General features: G+C 37.7%; 2 protein-coding genes across 2 annotated transcripts in view; one reads left to right on the forward strand and one right to left on the reverse strand.

The window, feature by feature from the left end:
- PCM1 (pericentriolar material 1) overlaps positions 1–2,639 on the forward strand; it is an 86,433-nt gene extending 83,794 nt beyond the window's left edge. Inside the window, exon 45 of the mRNA XM_080797196.1 lies at positions 340–2,639. Within this exon, the coding sequence (XP_080653322.1) occupies positions 340–377 (38 nt within the window). The 3' untranslated portion in view covers positions 378–2,639. The remainder of the gene's footprint in view (positions 1–339) is intronic.
- An 857-nt stretch (positions 2,640–3,496) lies between these two features.
- Positions 3,497–24,425, reverse strand: part of ASAH1 (N-acylsphingosine amidohydrolase 1) — a 49,002-nt gene continuing 28,073 nt past the window's right edge. The window contains exons 3-14 of the mRNA XM_080797197.1: positions 21,433–21,523; positions 20,945–21,031; positions 18,110–18,188; positions 12,807–12,881; positions 11,863–11,908; positions 10,957–11,101; positions 10,354–10,408; positions 10,148–10,229; positions 6,160–6,291; positions 5,930–6,053; positions 5,448–5,504; positions 3,497–4,601 (exon numbers count right to left, since the gene is read on the reverse strand). Coding sequence (XP_080653323.1) covers positions 4,512–4,601; positions 5,448–5,504; positions 5,930–6,053; positions 6,160–6,291; positions 10,148–10,229; positions 10,354–10,408; positions 10,957–11,101; positions 11,863–11,908; positions 12,807–12,881; positions 18,110–18,188; positions 20,945–21,031; positions 21,433–21,523 — 1,063 coding nt within the window. The 3' untranslated portion in view covers positions 3,497–4,511. The remainder of the gene's footprint in view (positions 4,602–5,447; positions 5,505–5,929; positions 6,054–6,159; positions 6,292–10,147; positions 10,230–10,353; positions 10,409–10,956; positions 11,102–11,862; positions 11,909–12,806; positions 12,882–18,109; positions 18,189–20,944; positions 21,032–21,432; positions 21,524–24,425) is intronic.

A 24,425-nucleotide genomic window follows, 5' to 3' on the forward strand; every position in this document is an offset into this window, starting at 1 on the left:
AAATCTTCAAAAAACGAAAAAAATGCCAACCATCATATGAGTTTTCAGCAAGTTATAATTTTGCTGGTAGAGGGTCTTGCCTGGATGCTGATGGCTGCTGACTGATCAAGGGTGGTGGCTGCTGAAGGGTGGTTTGGCCATGGCAGTTTCTTAAAATAAAACAACAGTGAAGTGTGCCCACACCAGTGGACTTCCTTTCTCTCGTGTATACTGTGCTGTTTGATAGCATTTTACCCACAGAACTTATTCCAAAATAGGAGTCAGTCCTCTCATACCTTGATGCCTCTTTATCAATTAAGTTGATGTAATTTTCTCAGTCTTTTCTTGTCATTTCAACAGTCTTCACAGCATCTTCCCCAGGAGTAGACTCCATCTAAAGAAACCACTTTCTCTGCTCATCCGTAAGAAGCAACTCCTCTTCCATTCAAGTTTGATGAGATGGCAGCAGTTCAGTCACATCTTCAGGCTCCTCTTCTTTTTTTTTCTAAAGATTTTATTTTTTAAGCAATCTCTACACCCAACATGAGGCTTGAACTTAAGACCCCACGATCCAGAATTGCATGCTCTACTGATTGAGCTTCAGGCACCCCTTCGGGCTTCACTTCTAGTTCTCTTAATGGTTTCCACCACATCTGTAGTTACTTCCTCCACTGAAGTCTTGAACTCCTTAAAGGTATCCTTGAAGGTTGCAATCACCGACTTTCAAACTCATGTCAACACTGATATTTTGACCTCTTCCCATGAATCACAAATGTTCATGGCATCTAGAATGGTGAATCTTTTCCCGAAGGTTTAATTTACATTGCACAGATCCATCTCAGGAATCACTATCTAGGACAGCTATAGCCTTACAAATATATTTCATATATAGTAAGACTTGAAAGTAAAAAATCGTCCTTGATTCATGTAGTGCTGCAGTGTGGATGTTGTGTTCGCAGGCATGAAAACAGGAGTCATGTGACGTTGTCCATGAACATCAGAGCTCTTCAGTAACCAGGCACATTGTTAATGAGCAGTCCTCTTGTGAAAGAAGTCAATTTTCTGAGCTGTAGGTCTCAGCCATGGGCTTAAAATATTCAGTAAATCAGGTTGTAAACCGATGTGCTTTGTGTACAGAATGGTCATTGAGCACTGGCTTCAACTTAAAGTCACCAACTGTATTTAGCTCCTAACACAGAGACAGCCTGCCCTTTGAAGCTATGAAGCCAGGCATTGACTTCTCTCTAGCTATGAAATTCCCAAATGGCATCTTCCAAAAGAAAGCTGTTTCATCTGCACTGCAAATCTGCTTAGTGTAGCTGCCTGCATTGATGCCCTGAGCTAAATCTGGGTAACCTGCTGCAGCTTCTCCATCCCCACTCGCTGCTTTACCCTGCACTTCAATGTTACAGAGATGGCTTCTCTCCTCAAACCTCATGACCCTACCTCTGCTAACTTCCACCTTTTTCTTCAGCAGCTTCCCCACCTCTCTTAGCCTTCACAAGATGAAAGCTCTAGATTAGGCTTTAAGGAAATGTGCCTTGCTTGATCTTCTATCCAGACCACTAAAATTCTCTCCATATCAGCAATAAGGTTGTTTTGCTTTCTTACTATTCATATGTTCACTAGAATAGCACTTTTAATGTCCTTCAAGAACTTTTCTTTGCATTCACAACTTGGCCCATTTGGCACAAGAGCCCTAGTGCCTAGAGCCCTAGAAAGGCTGCTTTCTTGGCTTTCTCTCTGCTTTCCTCACTAAGCTTAGTCATTTTTAGCTTTTGATTTAAAGTGAGAGACATGGCAACCTACTGAATGGGAGAAGATATTTGCAAGTGACACAGCCAATAAAGAGTTAATATCCAAACTATATAAAGAACTCCTAAAACACAATAGCAACAAAAACAAACAAAAAATCCCATTAAAAATGGGTGGAAGATCCAAATAGACATTTTCCAACAAAGACATACAGGTGGCCAACATACACATTAAAAGATGCTCAGCATCACTCATCAGGGAAATGCAAATCAAAACCACAGTGAGATACAACCTCACACCTATCAGAAGGGCTAGTATCAAAGAGATAACACATACATACAGGTGAGGACATGGAAAAAAGGGAACCCTCATGCACTGCTGGGAATGCAAACTGGTATAGCCACTGTGGACAACAGTATGGAGGTTCCTTAAAATATTAACAACAAATACACACACAATCCAGTAATGCCACTACTGGCTATTTACCCAAAGAAAATGAAAACATGAATTCAAAAAGATACATGCACCCCTGTGTTTATATCAGCATTATTTACAATAGCCAACACATGGAAACAACAGTGTTCATCAATAGATAAATGGACATTTAAACACTTAGAAGCCACTGTATGGTTATTAACTGGCCTGATTTCAATACCATTGTGTCTCAAGGAATAGGGAGGCACAAGGAGAGGGAAAGAGATGGGGAAATGGGTGGTGGGTAGATCACTATATCTAATACAGTAAAAATGAAAAAGTCTTAAATTTTGTGAGAATTACTAAAATGTGACACAGGCACAAAGTGAGCAAATGCTACTGGAAAAACGGTGCTTGACGCAAGGCTGCCACAAACCTATTTGTAAAAAACACTATCTGTGAAGCACAATAAAGCAAAGTGCTATAAAACCATGTACACCTACGATCTCATTAATGTCCTCTCCAAATTAATAACCAAATTAATACAGGAATTAATACCACTATTCAGTGGGAACTACTATCAACATTTTAGTAAACACTCTTCCCGTCATCTTTCTATATTCTAGATTTTTATCTAATTTTGCATAAGTACTTCTATAAATAGACTTATACTCTACATCCTATTTTATAACTGCTTCTTTACCTCTAAGCAATGCTACCTAAAATCTTAGTGTTATTTCCTCCCTATTTTCCGATGTAGTCCTGAGGAACTGGTCTAAAACAATTAGCATCTCACCTATTTATTATGAATATCAAAGGTTACAACTTTAGAAAAAATACAAGTTTACCTCACTTCATTTTTATAAGAGGAACAAAATCTGAAGTTGTGGGCTTTTTAAAGATTCTGTTTATATTTTTAAGTAATCACACCCAAAATTGGGCTCCCAACTCATGACTCCAAGATCCAGAGTTGCATGCTGCTCTGACTGAGCCAGCTGGTGCACCCCTGAGGGTTTTTTTTTTTTTTTTTATTCAAATCCTATTTTAACATAAATCCTCTTATAATTCCTCTGGCTTCACTAAGTATCATTATAGTTTTGTGGAAACACCTCCTCCCAGGGGAAAAATAGCCTTTGGACACCTGCACACTGCTGACACCACTGGGTTTAGAGGTGGAAGGATTAGTCATGTAAGAGGGTGACCAGGTAGTCATAAACTGAAGAACCCACCTACGTAACCCCTGTAATTTAACTCAGATGCTGTGTTCATCTTCACTTTCTCGCTAATAAGCCCTGCCCTCAAACTGGCATGTGGGTGTACATTGAATCAGCATATATGACCACTGACACTACTTCCAATGACTGTTTATTGAGCATCATGAACACAAGTAACATACAAAATAAAGTGGATACAGTCTTGCCCAACTGGCATGCATTTCACAGTTAACTGTTAAAGTCTGAATGGTTAACAAGTTCTATTATTAGCACTTTCCATAAATAGACTGATTTCTGAAAAACATTTTTAGTAACTAAGTTTTTTAAAAATACATAGTGATCAGAAAGACAAACTAAACATTTATTAAGTGAATGATACTAATGTAAGTTCATGGGTTCACCTCTCAAATTTCCATAAGGCTTTGGCCTATTTACTATTAATTCACAGAACGTGAGACTCCGTGTTTGAAGTTAACAACTGCCTGGAGTTACTGGGAGGTAGAGTAATTATGAAAAAGGGAATATGTCAGTTCTGTGTATGAAAGGCTGTCTTGCAGATGGATTGCTTCATGAACCCAAAATAAGTACTTCTACTGAGGGTCAAAGCCTCGAGTATTACTGCCCCTTAAGAGAAATACACAGTTGAAGGTCTGTCTCATCCCCCTCCAATCAAAATCAGTGAAATTACATTGCTGTCACAGACAGCAAAGACCATGGTGTGCTAATTTTAATAGTAGTTTGAACCAGAGGGAAAGAAAATAAAAAAATACATGGATTGAATTGAGAAACTGAACTATGTACAGATGTGCCGGATTCAACACCCACCGAGAATCTTGCTTTATTCTATGGAGGCGGGTCCCATAATAGATTCATTGCCCATCCCTATCCCTAAAAGTCAAAGTGAAGTGAAACTGCAAATTCTAGATGATTGATTTGTATATAAAGAAGTTACCTGCAAACAGAACAGTCAACTGTTACGGCAAAAATCGTCTGTGAACTGTAAACACAAGAAAGACAAATTCATGCCTCAACAAGAAACTGCCCTGAGTCTTGGTCTTTGGAAGGAGATCAGACGGCTGCACTAGTTTGATGCATGTGAGTTTCCATCTTCATGCCACACAGAGAGCATTCTAGGGGCCAGGTGTATGCTCACCAACCTATGCAAGGGTCTGGGCAATCCCGCAGGTAAGTTTCATATTGACCTTTGGTAACATCCATCAAGGTTGTGAATACAGTCAGCTGAAAGAAAAATTACTTTTATTTTAAGGATGTTTCCAATTCTAAGATATACTGACTTATGTTAATTTTGATACATGTCAAATTGCTTTATGAAGTTACTTAATATAATATATAAATTGTGTATAAAGACATTAAATATACATAGACGTAAATAGTTACTAAGTTAATAACAATAGTTCTAGTTCACCATTTAGGAATATAAGTAAAAAATAATTAAAACAACTAACTTCAATAGCGCCATTATTCCAGGTCATGAATATAAATAGGCCCAGGAGAAAATCCCCTCAGCTCCTCATGAGATCTTTCCGGAGTAGTACACTGCTTCACCACAAAACTTTAACACTCAACCCTCCTCAACAGTATCAACAGTAGTCCTGCAAAGCCTAATAGTGTAGACTACGGACTATAACCAGCTTAGCTGTGACTGTCCTTATCCTTACCATGTTCCTGACACAGTGGGGGAAACTATGCAAGCACAAAGCTCCATCTGTAAACACACTTCAGACTCTGTTGAGTTTTAGGTGTTAGTTATAGTGTACAGCATAAAATTTCTGACAGGGGAAGTCAAAAAAGTAAAAGGCTACATTTGATTCAAATGTCATGGAAGTCAAATTGGAAAGAGTATTTTTACCAATTTTGAACACGGAACCACACTAATTGGTTTGTCATATCCCAAGAGTTACTGTTTTGTCACATAAAAACATTTTTAAAAATCAACCTTAAGCAGAACATGACTTGGGGTCCTAGCTCTGACTGATCCAAGATAACAGGGAAAGATAAAAACAGGACCAAATTACTTCCCTGAAAGTACATATATATATATATATATATTTTTTTTTTAAATACCTTGTTGAGGACAGGTTTTGTTGATAGGACATCATATATGGTTGCAAATGAGATATTCTAAAACACAAAAATAATTTATTAAGTTAAATGCAGATATCAGCAGCCTTATCCATACAAATGGGTCATTAGAAACAAAGACATCCTTCAGTCAATCTCCCCACAATCCCCTAAAATAATTTCTCTTGGAGTCACTCTTAGAATTAGAGTTAATGGTATAAATATATCACTTTCTCTCTCTTTTGCCCTTTTAATTCTTGCCTGTTAGTCATTCAGCTTTAAAGAGTGGTGTCCAGTATTAGAGTCAAAAAGGCAAATACAGTACAATTTTGATCTTTCAATTCAAAACAAAAACTCAGTACAAATTGTCCAGAGATACTCATCAGAAAGTTTATAAATTCGTTGAAGGCCAAAGAAAAATGCCACAACTAAGATACTCTTTAAAGGTCACCATTTTTTTCCACATAATGACATTATGAATGTACCTCTTGGGTTGTCTGGTTTAGACACATCTTTGCAGGTGTTCTGCGATCGTCAAGAAAGAAAGGGCTTTTCCAACGGTCATAATTTGTTTGTACTACATACCATCTGTCCTGCTTGGTGTTGAGTCTAGATACAAAAGGAGAAATTCTGCTTAGGCTTCCTGCCTTAAACCTGTAAATATGTCAGTCTAGGCTTTAGTTTCTATTTATTTTGTGTGAACAAGTGTACTTACTCATATACATCCAAAGATTGTTTTCTGTCTCGTGTGATCACACAACCCTCCCCAGTCTTGTTGCCTCCCAGGATAAAGTATGCTGGGGCCAATATCTTGGTTTTGGTCAATATATTCTTGGCTTCCTCATAACTACATAGAAACATTAAAAACAAAATAAACGTTTTTAAGTAACTTGGAATGAAAAATTTTTCGTTGTGGAAACTAAGGGAACACAAGTATCTGAGAAACATGTTCTTTTAAAAAGGGATGGTGAGCAATGGCTCGTGGAGGAACAATCCCCAACACCATGTGGTGAAACACTGAGATCTGAAATATTCCCTCTAATCTGAAGGACAAACCAAATGGCCTCAAGAGATTATCTTCCATCCTAGTTGTCTAAGCCTTTTACTCAACAACAGATCAAGAAGAAATAATATTAATTACTATTTCTAGGACTTAGGGAATAGAAAGTAACCTTGGAAAACTGGGCTATTAGAAACTGAATTTTCAGAAAGGTCACTAAATCTTACTCCCTTGAACTCATTAAAAATAGGAACGATACCCATTTATTCTAGGTCACTGAAGTGCTGGCTATTACAAAATTTCTGTACCAGCACAGAATATAACTTCTAGTTTAACAGGCATTAACAGTCTAAATGAAGATTTTATTGTACAAATTTTCTTCTTAGTATGGATGGGTTTTTTGTAAGTCAAGAAAAACTAATAGGTACCCTTTATACTGGCACTATCCCTAGCACTTTTTAAATAAATCAGCTTGTTTTTTGTTTTAAACACACAAAACATGAATTCCATATGAATGTCAAAGGTTAACCTAGAAACTCTGAAAGAGTTCTTCAATGGGAGATTAACGAGAAAATATTCTTCTATTTTAATATGAGTAATTTAAAATATACTACAATACACTAAAAGGACTGTACACCATAATCAAGTGGTATTTATTCCAGGGGTGCAAGCATGGGTCAACATCCACAAGTCAATGTAATACACAACATTAACAAAATGAAGAATAAAAACCATATGATCATCTCAACAGATTCAGAAAAAGCATTTGACAGAATTCAACATCCTTTCATGATAAAAACTGTCAACAAAGTGGGTATAGAGGGAACATATCTTAACATAATAAAGGCCACATAGGACAAGCCCTAACTAACATTGTAGTCAATGAATGGTGAAAAGCTGAAAGCTTTTCCTCTAGTATTAGGAACAGGACGAAGATGTCTACTCTCACCATTTTTATTCAATATAAGCCAGAGCAATTAGGCAAGAAAAAGAAACAGCATCAAAATCAGAAAGGAAGAGGTAAAATTGTCACTAATAGCAGATGACATGATACTCTATATAGAAAACCCTAAAGACTCTACTGAAAAACTGTGAGGATAAATAAATGCAGTAAAGTTTCAGGACACAAATCTATATACAAAATTCAGCTGCTTTTCTACACACTAATAATGAACTACCAGAAAGAGAAATTTACAACTGCATTAGAAAGAATAAAGTACCTCAGAATAAATTTAACCAAGGAGGTGAAAGACGTGTACGCTGAACACTATAAGACACTGATAAGAGAAATGGAAGAAGACACAAATAAATGTGTTCATGAATTGGAAGAATTAATATTGTTAAAATGTCCATATCACCCAAAGCAATCTACAGATTCAGTGCAAATTCCAGCAGCACTTTTCACAGAAATAGAAAAAACAATCCTAAAATTTGAATGGAACCACAAAAAGTCCCAAATAGCCAAAGCAATCCTAAGAAGAACAAAGCTGGAGGCATTACATTTCCTGATTTCAAAGTATATTACAAAACAATAGTTAGAAATCAAGACAGTATGATATTGGCATAATAACACACACAGACAGCCCAGAAACAAACCCATTTATATATGGTTAACGAATTTACAACAGAGCCAAGAATATACAATTGGGAAAGGGCAGTAACATGCAAAAGAATGAAACTAATCCACTGTCTTACACAAACTCAACTCGAAATGAATTAAAGATCTGGACATAAGACCTAAAGCCATAAAACTCCTAGAAGCAAATATAAGGTATAAAGTCCTTGACATTAGTCTTGGTGATGAGTTTTTGAATTTGATACCAAAAGCAAAAAGGCAACAAAAACAAGTGGAAGTATATCAAACTAAAAAGCTTCTGCATAGCAAGAAAACCATCAACAAAATGAAAACACAATCCAGTGAAAGGAAGAAAGTACATGCAAATCTTATATCTGATAAAGAGTTAATAACAAAATATATTAAGAATTAGTTCTTTTATGATTCTTGGACCCAACTTTAACATTGGAGGGTGGGAGGGGGCTTGCCACATCCAACCCTGCAGGAGTCCGAGAACAACTCAATTCTGACACTATCTACCCTGAGATAGCACTGTATTCCACCCGTTAAGGATTCAGACTTACAAACAAGATTACATCCCATCCCCCACTTCAGAGGCCAGTTCTAAGCCCCATTGTGCCAGTTCTAATTACCCGTGCTTCTAGCTGACTGGTTGAGACTGGAGGCTGCAACAAGCTCCCCTTTAGTTTCAGTGAATTTCCTGAAGCGGCTCAGAGTACTCAAGGAAACATGTTTACCAGTTTATTAAAGATTATGATAAAGGATATGAAGCAACAGCCATATAAAGAGCTGCATAGGGCAAGGTATGTGAGGACATAGAGTTTCCATTCAAAGCATGCCTCTCTCCCCAGATTATGTGTTCACCTACACAGCTCTTCAAACCCTTTCCTTTTTGGCTTTTATGGAAGCTTCATTACATCAGCATGACTGATTAAATAACTGGCCTCATTACCATAACAAAAGACACATTTATCATTCTCAACACTTAGTAAATTATAAGGCTTTTGGGAGTTAATGGAAACAAAAACCAAATATATATTGTAAAAAAAAATCATAATATCACACTCAGACAACTCAGTAGCAAAAAAAAAAAAATCTGTTATAAAAAATGGATAGAGGATCTGACTAGGCATTTTGCCTAAGATGATATTCAGGTGGCCAACAAGTACATGAAAATGTGCTCAGCATCACTAATCACCAGGAGAATGCAAATCAAAACCACAATGAATTATCACCTCTTATCTGCTGGAATAGCTATCAAAAAAGATAAGAAGAGTTGGAGAGGATCTAGAGAAAGGGAACACTTGTACACTGTTGGTGGGAATGTAAACTGGTGCAGCCTCTATGGAAAACAGTATGGAGGTTCCTCAAAAAATAAAAAAGTACCATATGATCCAGCAATTCCACTTCTGGTAATATATCCAAAGGAAACAAAAACACTAACTTTAAAAGATACCTGCAGCACCGTGTTGACTGTAGCCTGAGCAACAACAGCCAAGATATGGAAACAACCCAAGTGACCATAGATAGATGAATGGATAAAGAAGATATGGTATATGTGTGTGTACATGTACACACACACACACACACACACACATGAATATTACTCAGGTGTAAAAAAAAGAAGGAAATCTTGCCATTTGTGACAATATGGATGGACCATAAAGGAATTATGCTCAGTGAGATAAGTCAGAGCAAGACAGATAACTTATTATATATCACTTACGTGCAGAATCTAAGAAAATTAAACTTATAAATACAGAGAACAGAGTGGTGGTTGCTAGAGGTGGGGAATGGGGGGTGGGAGAAATGGGTGAAGGGGATCAAACTTCCAGTTCTAAAATAAGTAATTCCTAAAGATAAAATGTATAGCAAGGTAACAATAGTTAACAATACTATACTGTACATTTGACAGTTGCTAAGAGGGTAAATCTTAAAAGTTCTCAACACAAAGTAAACAGTTTCTGTAACTATATGTGGTGATGGATATTAGCTAGACTTACTGTGGTGATAATTTCACAATATAACATTTTGTTGTATACCCAAAACTAAGATAATATTTAATGTCACTTTTATCTCCAACAAAAAATAAAATTTTAAAATGAATAAAGCAATCAAACAGATTACCTTGTACTGTTTTCCAGAACTGATCTAGTGATAAACCCTATCCACATAGCATCTTTCTTTCCCAAAATCCATTCTATGACACCTGGAAGAAATCAAACACACACAGTGTCACAGGTCTGCAATCAGGTTAGACTATGAACCAGAAGACACAGTCTGGTCTTCCTCTTAAAACATATATAAAATTCCCATTTAAAAACTCTACTCACCCATATAACCGCCATTTATACTGAAACGTTCATTTAATGTAAGACTAAGCAGTCCCTGAAAACAAGACAAAGCAATGAGGTCAGAAACCTCAACCATCCTGTTTTTAAGGCCCTCTTGCATGCCAAATCCTGGAATGCAGGGGGTGGGAAGTGGAAAGTGGGGATTTAAAGCTCAGTCAAAACTATACTATCACATTCTATTAACAGCTTTTAGAAGTTCAAAGCGTCTTCATGTGTAGTGTGTGAAATGAGCAGGTAGAATGTTATTGGCCACACTTGTCTGAGAAGGAAAATGAACTGTAGAGAATAGATGCCTAACTTGTCTGAGTGGCAGACTAAAGGCCAGATGCCAGACTTATATTATATTCCCAGTCCTCCACAACCAGCCACATGCTTTTTCCTCAGAAGAGGTTCAGAAACAAACCTTTGTTCCCTTTCTACTCTTCTCTACCATGTGAGCTCAAACCTATGATGGTGACAAGAAGTGCAAAGGGATGAACTGAGGCTTCATATTCTTTTTAGGTCCTTAGACCCCACCCTTCACAGGCAGTAAAAGCAGGACACAGAGCTACCTGTAAAATTATGTAACAGTAGACTCCTTACTGGTTTGAATCCTGTTAACATGCCCACATAGCCAGCAAAGCTTGAAGCCTTGAAGACAGTTTTATTGTTTCTTTGGAAGTCCAAGTTCACTGTCAAAGGTTTGAGTTGCTCAGTTACGACCCAGGTATTATTGTTTATATTCCACCTACAAAAGACAAATTACAGTGACATTTAAAAACAATGATGATGGGGTGTCTGGGTGGCTCAGTGTGTTAAGCCTCTGCCTGCGGCTCGGGTCATGATCCCAGGGTCCTGGGATCCAGCCCAGAGTCAGGCTCTCTGCTCAGCGGGGAGCCTGCTTCCCTTCCTCTCTGCATACTTGTGATCTCTGTCTGTCAAATAAATAAATAAATAAATAAATAATCAATCTTTTAAAAAAACACAAAAAACAATGATGATAATAATGAATATATAATGATCACGGCCAGGCATTATATCAGGTGCTTTATCTCCCTAATCCATTAATGACCAAGCTTCACAAGAACTTTGCAACATGAGTGGTTTTACCCATTTTCCATGTGATAAAACTAGAGGCTCAGAGAAGCTAAATAACTCAATACAACACAGCCTACTAAAGAGCAAACCCCAGATTCAAATGTAAGTCTCTAATTACAAAGCCCTGTTATATTTTTCCAGGAATGTTAAAAAGATGTAAAAAAGAATGCTGTTCTTCCCTTCTAAGCAATAAGCCCAATATGCAACTGGGGCCTTTAATCATGCTCTGGATTTCTGTTTACTAGGTTCAACTCCATTACAGGCTCCCAAATAGTGTCCCCATCTTTGTCTCAAAACTAGGAATCTCTTCACTTCTGGTCATATTTGGGGCAGGACGTGATATTTACTTTTCATCAACGTAATACAACATACTCTTCCTAAGGACTGACACTCACCATGTTCTTTACTTACCCAAGAAACACTCCAAAGTCCATGTTTCGTCCATGTAGTAAATGACCTAATTTGAAGTAAGGAGAAACATGAAGCTTATAATGGATGCATTATGATAGTATAATGGATTCTAACTCAAAGCTGGACAGTTAATTCTGATTTACTGATATTCACAACTGTTCAACAGTAAGAATTAAGCAACATCCTAATATCATAGCCTTAATAAGATCAAACTGTTGTGCCTGTCACAATGGCCAGATCCCCTCCCAATTATCCGAGAACACAGGGTTCCAGGTAAAATTATAATAAGGGAAAAGAATCAGTGCTCCTTTGGTCCACTGACAGGTACCTGGACATAGCTATCTTAGCCTCACCTAATGTGACCTGCCAACATACTTCCCTTCAGCAACTGTTACCTACAGCTCAACACTTCAAAGGGGAGGTACAGGCAGACTTTCTTCTGAGAGGAGAGGTAAAAATTAACAGTAAATCAGGATATATCATCCTGTGCCTGCATTCTGGGGACTGCCAGAAAACAAAAAACAAAAAACAAAAAACCATGGGGAAGTGAAACTGGTCTACACAGGTCCCTTGGCTGGGAGATGATAGGACAAGATTTGTCCTGGGCTTTAACGAAAGGCTATCATTATGCATATAAAGATAATCGATTACCCCGTGAATACTTATACTAAATCATGAAGAACAGTATAAGGTAGACTAGCTGAAAGGATAAGAATGTTTATAGTCCTGAAACACTTCTTCCAAGTGTTTTGCATCCCTGAATTAAACTTTAATAGCCATTACGGTAGTCTCCTTTTAAAAATTTGCTAAGATCTTCAAACTATATGCTACATGCAAAGAATCTGAAGAGTAAGCCTGCATATTACAAGTTCTAATTCTATTTATTTAGATTTTTCTTCTACTTTGTACTTTGCACTGCCCACCCTCCCTCAGCACACATTTACCTTCTTTGTCTTCCGTTATTATTGAAGTGCAAATGGTAAAAAATTCGTAGAACACATTGAATGAAATAATCTCTCCTATGAGAAAAGATAGGACATTTCTTGGTCAATATACAGAGCTATGACATTGTTAGAAAATTCTTTTTTAAGAAAAGGTTTAACAGTCATCATGTGTGCATTTTTGCTATGGCATATGAGTCTGCAGACAGTCTGACCACACCTACACAGTTGGTTAGGTGGAAGTATCTCACCAGCCTGTACTCTACAGACACAAAACAAGCCCCCAAAGGGTCAGCTATTTGGGCAAGTTGAATACCCAGGCACTAGAATTGTACTGTAACATAATGTCCAAATTTTTCATTAATGTGCTTCATTTTAATTTGTCATATGTGCTAACATATGACAACTTTTTAAAAAATATTTATTTATGTGAGAGAGAGAGAGATCATGTGTGCGAATGGAGGGGTTATAGGGAGAGAAGCAGACTCTCCAAGGAGCATTGAGCCTCAGGCAGGGCTTGATCCCACAACCCATGAGATCACCACGTGAGCTGACCCATGAGATCATGACCTGAACCAAAATCATGAGTGACACTTAACTGAGCCACCCAGGTGCCCCTAAAATACGTTAACTTAATACATCTGGCTCTCTATTATATACTGAACATGTATTTTGCTCACATTTTTAGAGGTGACAAATATTTCTGAGGTAAAAAAGGAGATCCAGGAACTATTAATAAAATTAGTGCAGAGTTACCAAGAAAATCCATTTTAAAACATTTTAATTTTTGAGTATTTTTCCAAAACTGTATAATAATACCAATAAGCATTTAAGTAACAGGCATACACCCTGGGAATAAAAGGCACAGCTTATAGGGAATACAGCCAATGGCACTATAATAGTGTTCTATCTACACTTTTGGTGAGCATAGTACACTACAGAGTGATGTGCTAAAACACTATGTTGTATACCCAAAACTTAACTCTGTATCAACCAAATGCAAACAAAAAAATTTATTTTAATAGAGATATACAGCACACTATCTCTATCATAGTCATGTTAACATGTTAAGCTTAACATGTTTTCCCGATCCTAATCTAATGTTTATTTTACTTCCATTTTGATAAGATTCTGTTCTTATTTTATTATAAATGTGTTAATCTTTTTTTCTTTTTTAAAGATTTTATTTATTTATTTGACATTCAGTGATCACAAGTAGGCAGAGAGGCAGGCAGAGAGAGAGAGAGAGAGAGAGAGAGAAGAGGAAGCAGGCTCCCCACTGAGCAGAGAGCCCAATGTGGGGCTCCATCCCAGGACCTGGGATCATGACCCGAGCCGAAGGTAGGTAGAGGCTTTAACCCAGTGAGCCACCCAGGCACCCCGTGTTAATCTTTTTAATTTGTTTTTCTCTCAAGATATTTATATGTGGTTTTTATTTTCTGGGTTTTTTTAATTTTTTTTTTTTTTTTTAGATTTTATTTATTTATTTGACACAGAGAGAGAGAGAGAGAGAGAGAGATCACAAGTAGGCAGAGAGGCAGGCAGAGAGAGGAGGGGGAAGCAGGCTCCCCGGTGAGCAGAGAGCCCGATGCGGGGCTCGATCCCAGGACCCTGAGATCATGACCCGAGCTGAAGGCAGAGGCTTAACCCACTGAGCCACTAAGGTGCCCCTATTTTGGGGGTTTTTTACATAATAAAGAAATTAAAGACTTGTTTTTCATATAGGCTATAAGAATATATTCCCAATATGCTGACCATCTTTTTACATCATTTAAAACATATGCTATTTATTTATTTGAAAGATGGAGCATGAGGGAGAGGGACAAGCAGATTCTCTGCTGAGCAGGGAGCCCAACAGAGAGCTTGATCCCAGGACCCTGAGATCATGACTCAAGCCAAAATCAGATGCTTAACTGACTGAGTTCGCCCAGCCACCCTTACATCATTTTTTTAAAGAGGCAAAAAACAATAAAAAAAAACAGCCACCTTTGTTGATAACTACTTTTGATTTTCAGAAATTCTGAATCATCTCTCTTGTTAAAACAAACAAACAAACAAAAAAGCTACTACTGGCTACTTAAAATAACTCTATCACTATGGTAGCTTAAAAATAAAATGGAGGTGGCAGGAAAAGTCTTTCTCATTAAATTAAATTGGAATTCATTAAAATTAAGGATTTCTACGTACTAAAAGACACCAGTAAGGGAGTAAAAATGCAAGCCACAGACTTGAAGCCACAGAGAAGATACTCAGAATGCATATAATCTGACTTGTAGCCAGAATATATAAAGAATTCCTTAAAACCATCCACTACCCAAAGTAACCTACACATTCAATGCCATCTCCATCAAAATACCAATAGGATTTTTCACAGAACTAGAACAAACAATCTTAAAATTTGTATGGAACCGCAAAACACCCTGAATCGCCAAAGCAACTTGAAAAAGAAAAGCAAAGCTGGAGGCATCACCATTCTGGACTTCAAGTTATAATACAAAGCTGGAGTGATCAAAACAGTAAGAGGGGAAAAAAAATGAAACAAGACAAAACTAGAGAGGGAGACAAACCATAAGAGACTCTTAACCTTAGGAGACAAACTGAGGGTTGCTGGGGGAGGGTAGAGGGATGGTGTAACTGGGTGATGGAAACTGAGGAGGGTACATGATGTAATGAGCACTGGATGTTATAGGAGACTGATGAATCACTGAACTCTACCTCTGAGACAAATAATACATTATATATGAATTAATTTAAATTTAAAAAAATTTAAAAAACCAATATAGTACTGGAACAAAAATAGACACATAGATCAATGGAACAGAATAGAAAGCCCACAAATAAACCCATAATTATAAATTATATGGTCAATTAATCTTTGACAAAACAGGAAAGAATATCCAATGGGAACAAGACAATCTCTTCAACAAACAGTGTTGGGAAAACTGGATACCAACATGCAGAAGAATGAAACTGGACCACCTCCTTGTAACACATATGCAAATAAATTCAAAATAGATTAAAGACCTAAATGTGAGACATGAAACCATTAAAAACCCTAGAAGAAAGCATAGGCAGTAATTTCTGACACTGGCCATAGGAACATTTTCCTACATATGTCTCCTGAGGCACGGGAAACAAAAGCAAAAACAAACTATTGGGACTTCAAGATAAAAAGCTTCTGCACAGCAAAGGAAACAATCAACAATACTAAAAGGCAACCTACAGAATGGGAGAAGATATCTGCAAATGACATATCCAATAAACTGTTAGTATCCAGAACAGATAAAGAACTTATATAACTCAACACCCAAAAAACAAACAATCCAATTACAAAATGGGCAGAAGACATAAACAGACATTTCTCCAAAGAAGACATAGATAGCCAGCAGACACATGAAAAGAGGTTATTATCACTTACCATCAGGGAAATGCAAATCAAAACTATAATGAGCTATCACCTCACACCTGTCACAATGCCTAAAATCAACAACACAAGAAACAACAGGTGTTGGTGAGGATGTGGAGAAAAAGTGCACTGCTGGTGGGAATGCAAACTGGTACGGCCACTGTGGGAAAACAGTACGGAGGTTCCTCACAAAGTTAAAAAGAGAACTACCGGGGGTGCCTGGATGGCTCAGTGGATTAAGCCTCTGCCTTTGGCTCAGGTCAAGATCTCAGGGTCCTGGAATCAAGCCCTGCATGGGGCTCTCTGCTCAGCAGGGAGCCTGCTTCTCTCTCTCTCTCTCTCTCTCTCTCTCTCTCTCTCTGCTTGTCTCTGCCCACTTGTGATCTCTGTCTGTCCAATAAGTAAATAAAGTCTTTAAAAAAAAAAAAAAAAAAAGAACTACCCCACAATCTAGCAATCACACTATTGGGCATGTAGCGAAAGAATACAAACACACTGAATCAAAGGGATACATGCATTCCTATGTTTACAGCAGCATTATTTACAATAACCAAATTATGGAAGAAGCCGAAGTGTCCACTGAATGATGAATGGATAAGAAGCTATGGAGTGTGTGTGTGTGTGTGTGTGTGTGTATCGATATACAAGTATATACACAATGTAACATTAATCAGCCATAAAAAAGAATGAAATCTTGCCATTTGCAACAACATGGATAGAGCTGGAGTGTATAATGCCAAGTGAAATAAGTCAGTCAAAGAAAGAAAAATACCATACGATTTCACTCATATGTGGAATTTAAGAAACAAAACAAATGAACAAAGGGGAAAACAGAAAGAGGGACAAATCAAAAAACAGACTCTTAACGAACAAACGTATAGTTACCAAAGGGGAGGTGGGTGATTTATGGAGTGCACTTGTGATGAACACCAGGTGACGTATGTATGGATCTGCTGAATCACTACATCATACAACTGAAACTATATAATACTATGTTAACTAAGTGGAATTAAAAGAAAAACTTAGAAAAAAAAGAATGTTTTAAAACCAATGAAAATGGGCAGAAGACTGTAACAAAGATTTCACCTTTAGGAGGAAGGAAGGAAAGAGAGACAGACTATCTTTTTTAATCATTTTTCTAAATAAGCAAAACAACCAAAACACTAACCACTGAAAGAAAAGGTCAATAGTTGTACAATCTTATAGTCATCAAGAAAAAGCAAATGACACAATAATGGGATTCCACACACTCAACCAAGTGGCTCAAATGAAAACACTGATGCTACCAGGTAGACACGTATTAAGGAGAGCAAAGTAAAACTCTTTACTGATTGTCAGTGGATACAATTACTTTGGAAAACTGCTTGGCAGAATCTACAAGGCTCAAACACAGCTACCCTATAACCCAATATATATCCAAAAGAAATGAGTGAACATGTCCATCAAAGACAGATACAAGAATATTCATAACTGTTTTATTCTTGATATCCAAAGTCTAGAAACCACCCAAACATCTTATTCAGTAGCACACAACCTCTAGATAGGTACTCTAGATAGATAGATAGATTTCAGTATTGTAGATAAGTATAAGAAACCTGACACAACAGTTCGCACTCTGTACGGAGGTTCAAGAAGGCAGAACTCATGTATGGTGAAGTCAGAATAAGCGGTTGACTTGGGGATTCGGTACTATCTGTGAGATAGTGTGATGGAGCATTCTGGATTGCTAGAATTTCCTTGTCTTGACCTGAGTTGTGATTACATGAATTCATGCATTTTAAAAGCTCTACTGAACTGTATACTTAAGATCTATGCACTTTACCATATGTAGACCATACCTCAATAGAAAAATTTTAAAGTGCTTTATTAAATCTTATAAAAGCTGCAAAGTGAACTTTACCTAAAGGTATCTCAGTAACAGCTGCGATCCCCTTCATTTCCTCCTCAAAAGGACCAGGAAAGTTGCCAAGTAGGCCAGGCTGGAAAACAAATAAATTATCAATCATTTGACCTAAAGGGTTGCTTTGAGATTTTGTTCTTTTACATATAATATGTTCTAGATGCTCCTTCCATGGGAAGTAATAAAAGTCATTATAAAGCACTTTTTTTTTTTTAAAGATTTTATTTATGTATCTGACAGACAGAGATCACAAGTAGGCAGAGAGGCAGGCAGAGAGAGATGAGGAAGCAGGCTCTGCTGAGCAGAGGGCCTGATGTGGGGCTCAATCCCAGGACCCTGGGATCATGACTTGAGCCGAAGGCAGAGGCTTTAACCCACTGAGCCACCCAGGCGCCCCTATAAAGCACTTTTATATCCTATATTTCTAAGAGACTCTTTCTAGACTCAATATTGGGCCCCTTGTTCTTTAACTCTCGCTTTTATTCCCTTAAACTCAACTGTTCTCAGGTATTTGCCAAGATGTATGACTGTTTTTTCCTGCCTTGTATTTTACCCTGTTCTCCAAAAAAAAAAAGAGAGATAACTGGAATAACTGCATTTGGATGACTAACATGGCCCACAAATACTTCACAATGAGTACCTCTTATCCCCACCCAAACTCACCCTCTCACCTTGGCAATGCATCCTCATTACTACACTTCCTATCCACACTCATAAAGGTAAATCTGTCTTCTATTCATTCACAAAACCTTCTGTCTTGGTTAATGGGCTTCCCAGGCTAGATGCATTATCACAGTTTGTTAGCAAACAAAGGACACAGGAGCAAAATCCCAGAGGACACATATTTTTATTCTCAAATGCAACTTTCCACTAAAAGTGAGATTACAATTTAAGCTCACAGCCTCTTGCTAATAAAATAAAGTGCTTAAAATCTGCAAGTCTCATTTGTCACCAACTTGGTGTTTATATCATTGGATCTAAGCATCTTTACTTCTACTCTTTAGGAATTCAAAGTATTACACAAGTGGAATATTCCTGCCAATGTAACAAACAAAGGTGACTTACTGAACATATATTAACCACTTAATCATATTCAGGCACTGTGCTTTACATACAGTATTTCACTTAATTCTCACAGTGACCATATAAAATACGTATTATTATTAGTGTGTTCTCCCTGATGAGAAACCTGACATTTCACAGCTTAAGAAATGTGTCAAAGGATATAGTTATTACGGGACTGATCCAGCCTTAAAAACCCAATGATTAAGGGAAAAGAACCCAATGTTGTCTGAATGCAATCCTGGACATTTACCATCCTGCTGGCATGCAGAGGAGGGGGATGGGAGGGCCTCCTGTCTGTTGTTCCTGCAAACCTTTGTATGTGGGGGAGGTCTGGTTAGTATAAACATGAAGGGGTCGCTTAATCAAAGACTCTGAAAGCATGAACATGTGGAAGAACAGAGTTGGCAGCTGGCAGGTGCAAGTGTCTCAGGGATGATATGCGTAGAGCATCCAGTCTCTAGGACTCCATGATGCTTAACTAGGGGTGGTTTTATCCTCTAGGGCAGATCTGGTGATACCTAGAGGCATTTTTGGTTTTCGAAAATGAAGTGGTACACCCTGTGGGTAGAGGCTAGAGATGCTGCTAAACACCCAACAATGCACAGACAGTCCCCACAACAAAATATTATCCAACCCCAAATGTCCTAAGTGCTGAAACATTTGTCCTAGGCCCTTGGTGGTCTTCCCAATCCTTTGTACCTTGCAGAACATACAGGGTCCCAAAGCAAGGACCAAAACAGGGTGATAAGGATCTCTCAGGAGCTCTAAGGGCCAGGCCCTAGATTTTCCACTGGTCCCACCTATATTAAAAAGAGGCTGAAGAAATGGAGTCTTCCTGCATGACCAAGAGGAAAATGAGCTGATTTTGCAAATATACTGCTAGAAGAAACACTCAACCCAAGTGAGTTTCAATGGTCACAGCTACTGAGGGCCTCCATAAAGAGCAGAGCCAGGCTGAATACGTCATTTGGTCATATGTAGAAAAATCTCTGGGTGTCCTGAGATATAGAGGCAAAGCACTTCAAATAAAACAACAATAAAACAAAAGAAAAACAAAAACCCCCCCAAAAACCCAAATTTTCAATAGTGAACTTGCAAATGTAAGTACAATTAACAATGAGTGGGGTTAGGAGTGCGCACCTCTTGTATAGCTGAAAGTCCCTGTATAATGTTTGACTCTCCCAAAACCACTAATAGTTTACTGCTGACCAGAAACCTTACTGATAATATCAACAGTTAATTAACACACATTTTCTATGTTATATATGTATTTTAAACTGTATTCTTACATTTTAAAAAGCTAGAGAAAAGAAAATCTTAAAAAAATCACAAGGAACAGAAAATACATTTACAGTACTTTGCTGTATTTATAAGAAAATTAATCCATGTATGGGTGGACCTTCCCAATTTAAACCTGTGCTGTTCAAGGGTCAACTGTATGTCTAAGGGGAAGGACATACCATGCTCCCAGATAAACACTTATGTGTCCACTATTGTATAAGTAGTCCATACTTAAAATTAAGGGGCAGTTAATTGCCAAAATTTGTCATGCTATTTTGTGTCCTATTATTCATACATTACCAAACCCCAGAATTTTAAGTCTCTCTAAATTTTGATAGTTGTCTAGAATAAATGAAAACTTGTCTAAGCTCCTTAGAAGAAGTTGTCAATTTATGCCTTTAAATAAATACCAGAGCCTTTTCTGAACTCTGTGTGTATATGTGGAAATGTGTATGTTTAAAATTTATTGTGGGAAATAATATTTCTTACCAACTTTTGATCCACTATCTGCATAATTTTTCCACTTGGCACAAATGCATTTACTAGATCCTTCAGGGAATTCACTATAATTCTTAGCTGAAAAATAAATAAATTGTTTAAATAACAAGAGACATAAAAAATGTTGACTATTTAAGATTAATATTGGTAATATGAAAACAAAGACCTTTTGATTTATCCATATATAGAGAGAGTGCTATTTGAAAATATTTTCATCTAATCTATGCACACAATGTATCTTTAACAGGCCATTTTATTAATTAATTAGAAAAAGGCAGATGATAGAAACAAAGGCAAAGGTGAGTAAAAAGATCAGGAAGCTATAGAAAAATGGCATCATTTCTTCTATTATTGTTAACAGGAGAAAAATATCAAAATTATATCCTTAAAATACTTGGTGTGTAATTTCATGAAATGCTCTTTTAAAAATGCAATATATTCAGTAATGTCAGAAATAGAAGATTTAACAATCAGCATACCGCTGGTGCCTTGTCAACCATCAATTCATGCCATCTTTTGTAGGGCGGTAAGTCAAGATTTATGGTGTACCATGGAACTGGACCCCTATAGCTGTAATGAGAGGCATGGAATCATAAAATGAAAAAAGCAGTTTTTTGATGGGAGTTAGTTACATTGAGATGGATATGTTAGAGGCATATTCTTAACAATAACACAGAAGCTAGTACTCAAACCAAGGTTTGCAGAAAAGCTCATTTTCCCAGCTAGTGTTTCTGCCCTATGTTGTATACACAATCACACACAATTTCAGAAATTTTAGAATAGAGTTATACATTCTAGAAGATTAAAGTGAACTGATGATAAGTGAAAGAATTTTGGCTCTGAGCCACACGTCATCTGAATCTCAGTGCTAGAAAATATCTGCCTTTTTTGCCCTCCTAAATCTCTGCAGAGACTTAGTCTAGGCTTTGGGCACTTCTCTGATTGGTTTCCCAGTCTCAGAATTCCCTGTTAAGACAGTCACACTACTGCCAAATCATTGTCTTAGCACTGGCTTCCGTACAGCTGCCTTTTAAGCCTCCAGAAGTGGCAACGTGTATTAGCTTCCCATGACTGGCTTCAAAAACCTTCTGTACTCACTCAGCCATGGGACTCTTCCTGCCATGCTCTCTCTCTCCGCATTCTTTTGTAGTCAGTGCACACCCAAGCACTGTTCCAATTATATGCATTCCCCAATTTATTACTCTTCAATTGAGAAATAGCAATTTCTACTCTGAGGATATAGCAACGTCCACTCCTTTATCATTGGAGCTGGGCCTTATTTCCGGTGGATGAATGCTACCACCATTCTCCTTAGCTACAGAAACATTATCTTCCAGATCTTCTTACTAAGCCTCTAAGGGTGTGCCATTCAGTGATTTATCAGCTTAGAGGTATGCTTAAAAATAGCCAGCATGTGCACCATTATTTTTCTGCTCCAGAGAAACATAAGGTATATATGCCGGTGTGAGCTACGGTAGCTGATATCTATATTAAAGACTTTGATACTTAATTCCTACAAAAAAGCTTAGCATAAAAACAAATTAATTCAGTTTCTAACTGGTCATAATTTCATAAGCAACATTCGGTCCCACAATTTAAAAAAAAAAAAAAATCTTGTTCATCCTATTACAGGTAGGTGCTACCAATGGTCTCCCCTCCCTGCCAGCAAGCACCCAGATTTCCATGTCTAGGAGTGATGGTAAAGCAGTGGCCACTGGAGCTGTGGACATTGGTGGTACTGCCCTAAGACAGGTTTTCTGAACTCCAATCAGCTGCTCTTCCCCTTAGAATATCCAACACAATCCAAACCTATATCCACCCTAATCTCCTGATTCTTCTTTAGGTAGGCTCAAGGATTCCAAAAAAGAAATGGAGAGGACATAAACTCAGTACAGCAGAGGATTAGATTAAGTGGGCATGGGGAAACCCCCAAATCTCTAATAACACCTCCACCTTTGAAAGAACTGTGAAACTGATTAACAAAATCATTTTAATAACTAAAGCTTAACCATGATCCCACATTTTACTTCTCATTAAACATTTTTCTAAAATATCTCAATATTTAACATCTGTACCTCAGTTTCCTAGAAAAATAATTATCTACCTTATTGAGGGCAGTGAAGATTACATGAAACACACAAAAAATACTCAGCAGTATCGGTATTCAATCAATAGTCATGACTATAGAATATTTTCCTACTTTACTGCAAACAATAAACATCATTAAATTGTGTTTGAGACTTAGCATCTGCTGTGCCCAGGTCATCACAGGCACTATTAAGAACTGACTGAACCCACCTGGCTCCACAGGTGGCTCAGAAACTAGTCCAAGTGACACAACACACGAACACGCAAATAAGAAGGCAGTTGCTACGCTCCAGGGAGCAGTAGAAAATAAATACTAATGGGATCTGGTTGGATTCAGGGGTGCTCTAGCTGTCAGTCCCTTGATCTCCAGCCCTAATGTAACTGGTCAGGCTGGATAAACAGGTATTTCTCTCCTCCCTCACAGATGCCCATGCATACCTCCAGAATCGATGCACTCAATCAAAAATAATGTAGAGGAGGATTCTGTTGTCATTCAAAGGTATATGAATACCACACTCCCCTCTCATATCCCAAGGCACAGTTATAGTTCAGAGGAAAGGAGCAGAGCAGAATGGAAGGTTTTTCTGCAGAGAATAGGCTAGGGAAGTAGGAAGGAATCCAGGGGAGATACCAGGACAAAAATATTTACATTGTATAGATAGATAAATATGAGAAAAATGTTTATTTCTACATGTGGGTTTTGTACACATCTTTATACACGTGTATACACATACATACACTCAGTAGCCTGGAACCAGTTAAAAGCCCAAGTAGGGAAGGTTTGCAGGGTTATCAGTTCATAGACACATATAAGGTGGACATGAAAGGGAGTAGGAAAAAAAAGCCTTTAACATGGAAGATATTCATTATGTGTTAAATGAACTGGGGCAGTGATACCAATCAAGAGATGCATGTTGTGGGGTGCCTGGGTGGCTCAGTGGGTTAGAGCCTCTGCCTTCGGCTCAAGTCATGGTCTCGGGCTCTCTGCTCAGCGGGGAGCCGGCTTTCCTTCCTCTCTCTCTGCCTGCCTCTCTGCCTACTCGTGATCTCTGTCTGTCAAATAAATAAATTAAAAAAAAAAAAAAAGAGAGATGCATGTTGTAATCAATAAGGCACTGAAGAACAAGATGTTGCCAGTGTTGACACAAAGGAAGACCTCCAGAGAGCAAGCCATTACAGAGAGGGCTGGAAAGCACACTGGCTTTAGAAGAACATAGGAACTGATTACTCCTAAATTACTTCCTGTCAAATATTTGCTTTTTTCCACAGAAAAGTGAGTAAATCAAAAGAATTTTGTATGTTACAGTGGCACTGTATCTGGGGCAGAGGCTATTTAGAGTACATAATTTAGGCAAGTGCAGTACAATATATATAATTGGAAGGC

This window comes from Martes martes (assembly GCF_963455335.1).
Source record: "Martes martes genome assembly, chromosome: 2".
NCBI classification, from domain to species: Eukaryota; Metazoa; Chordata; class Mammalia; order Carnivora; family Mustelidae; genus Martes; species Martes martes.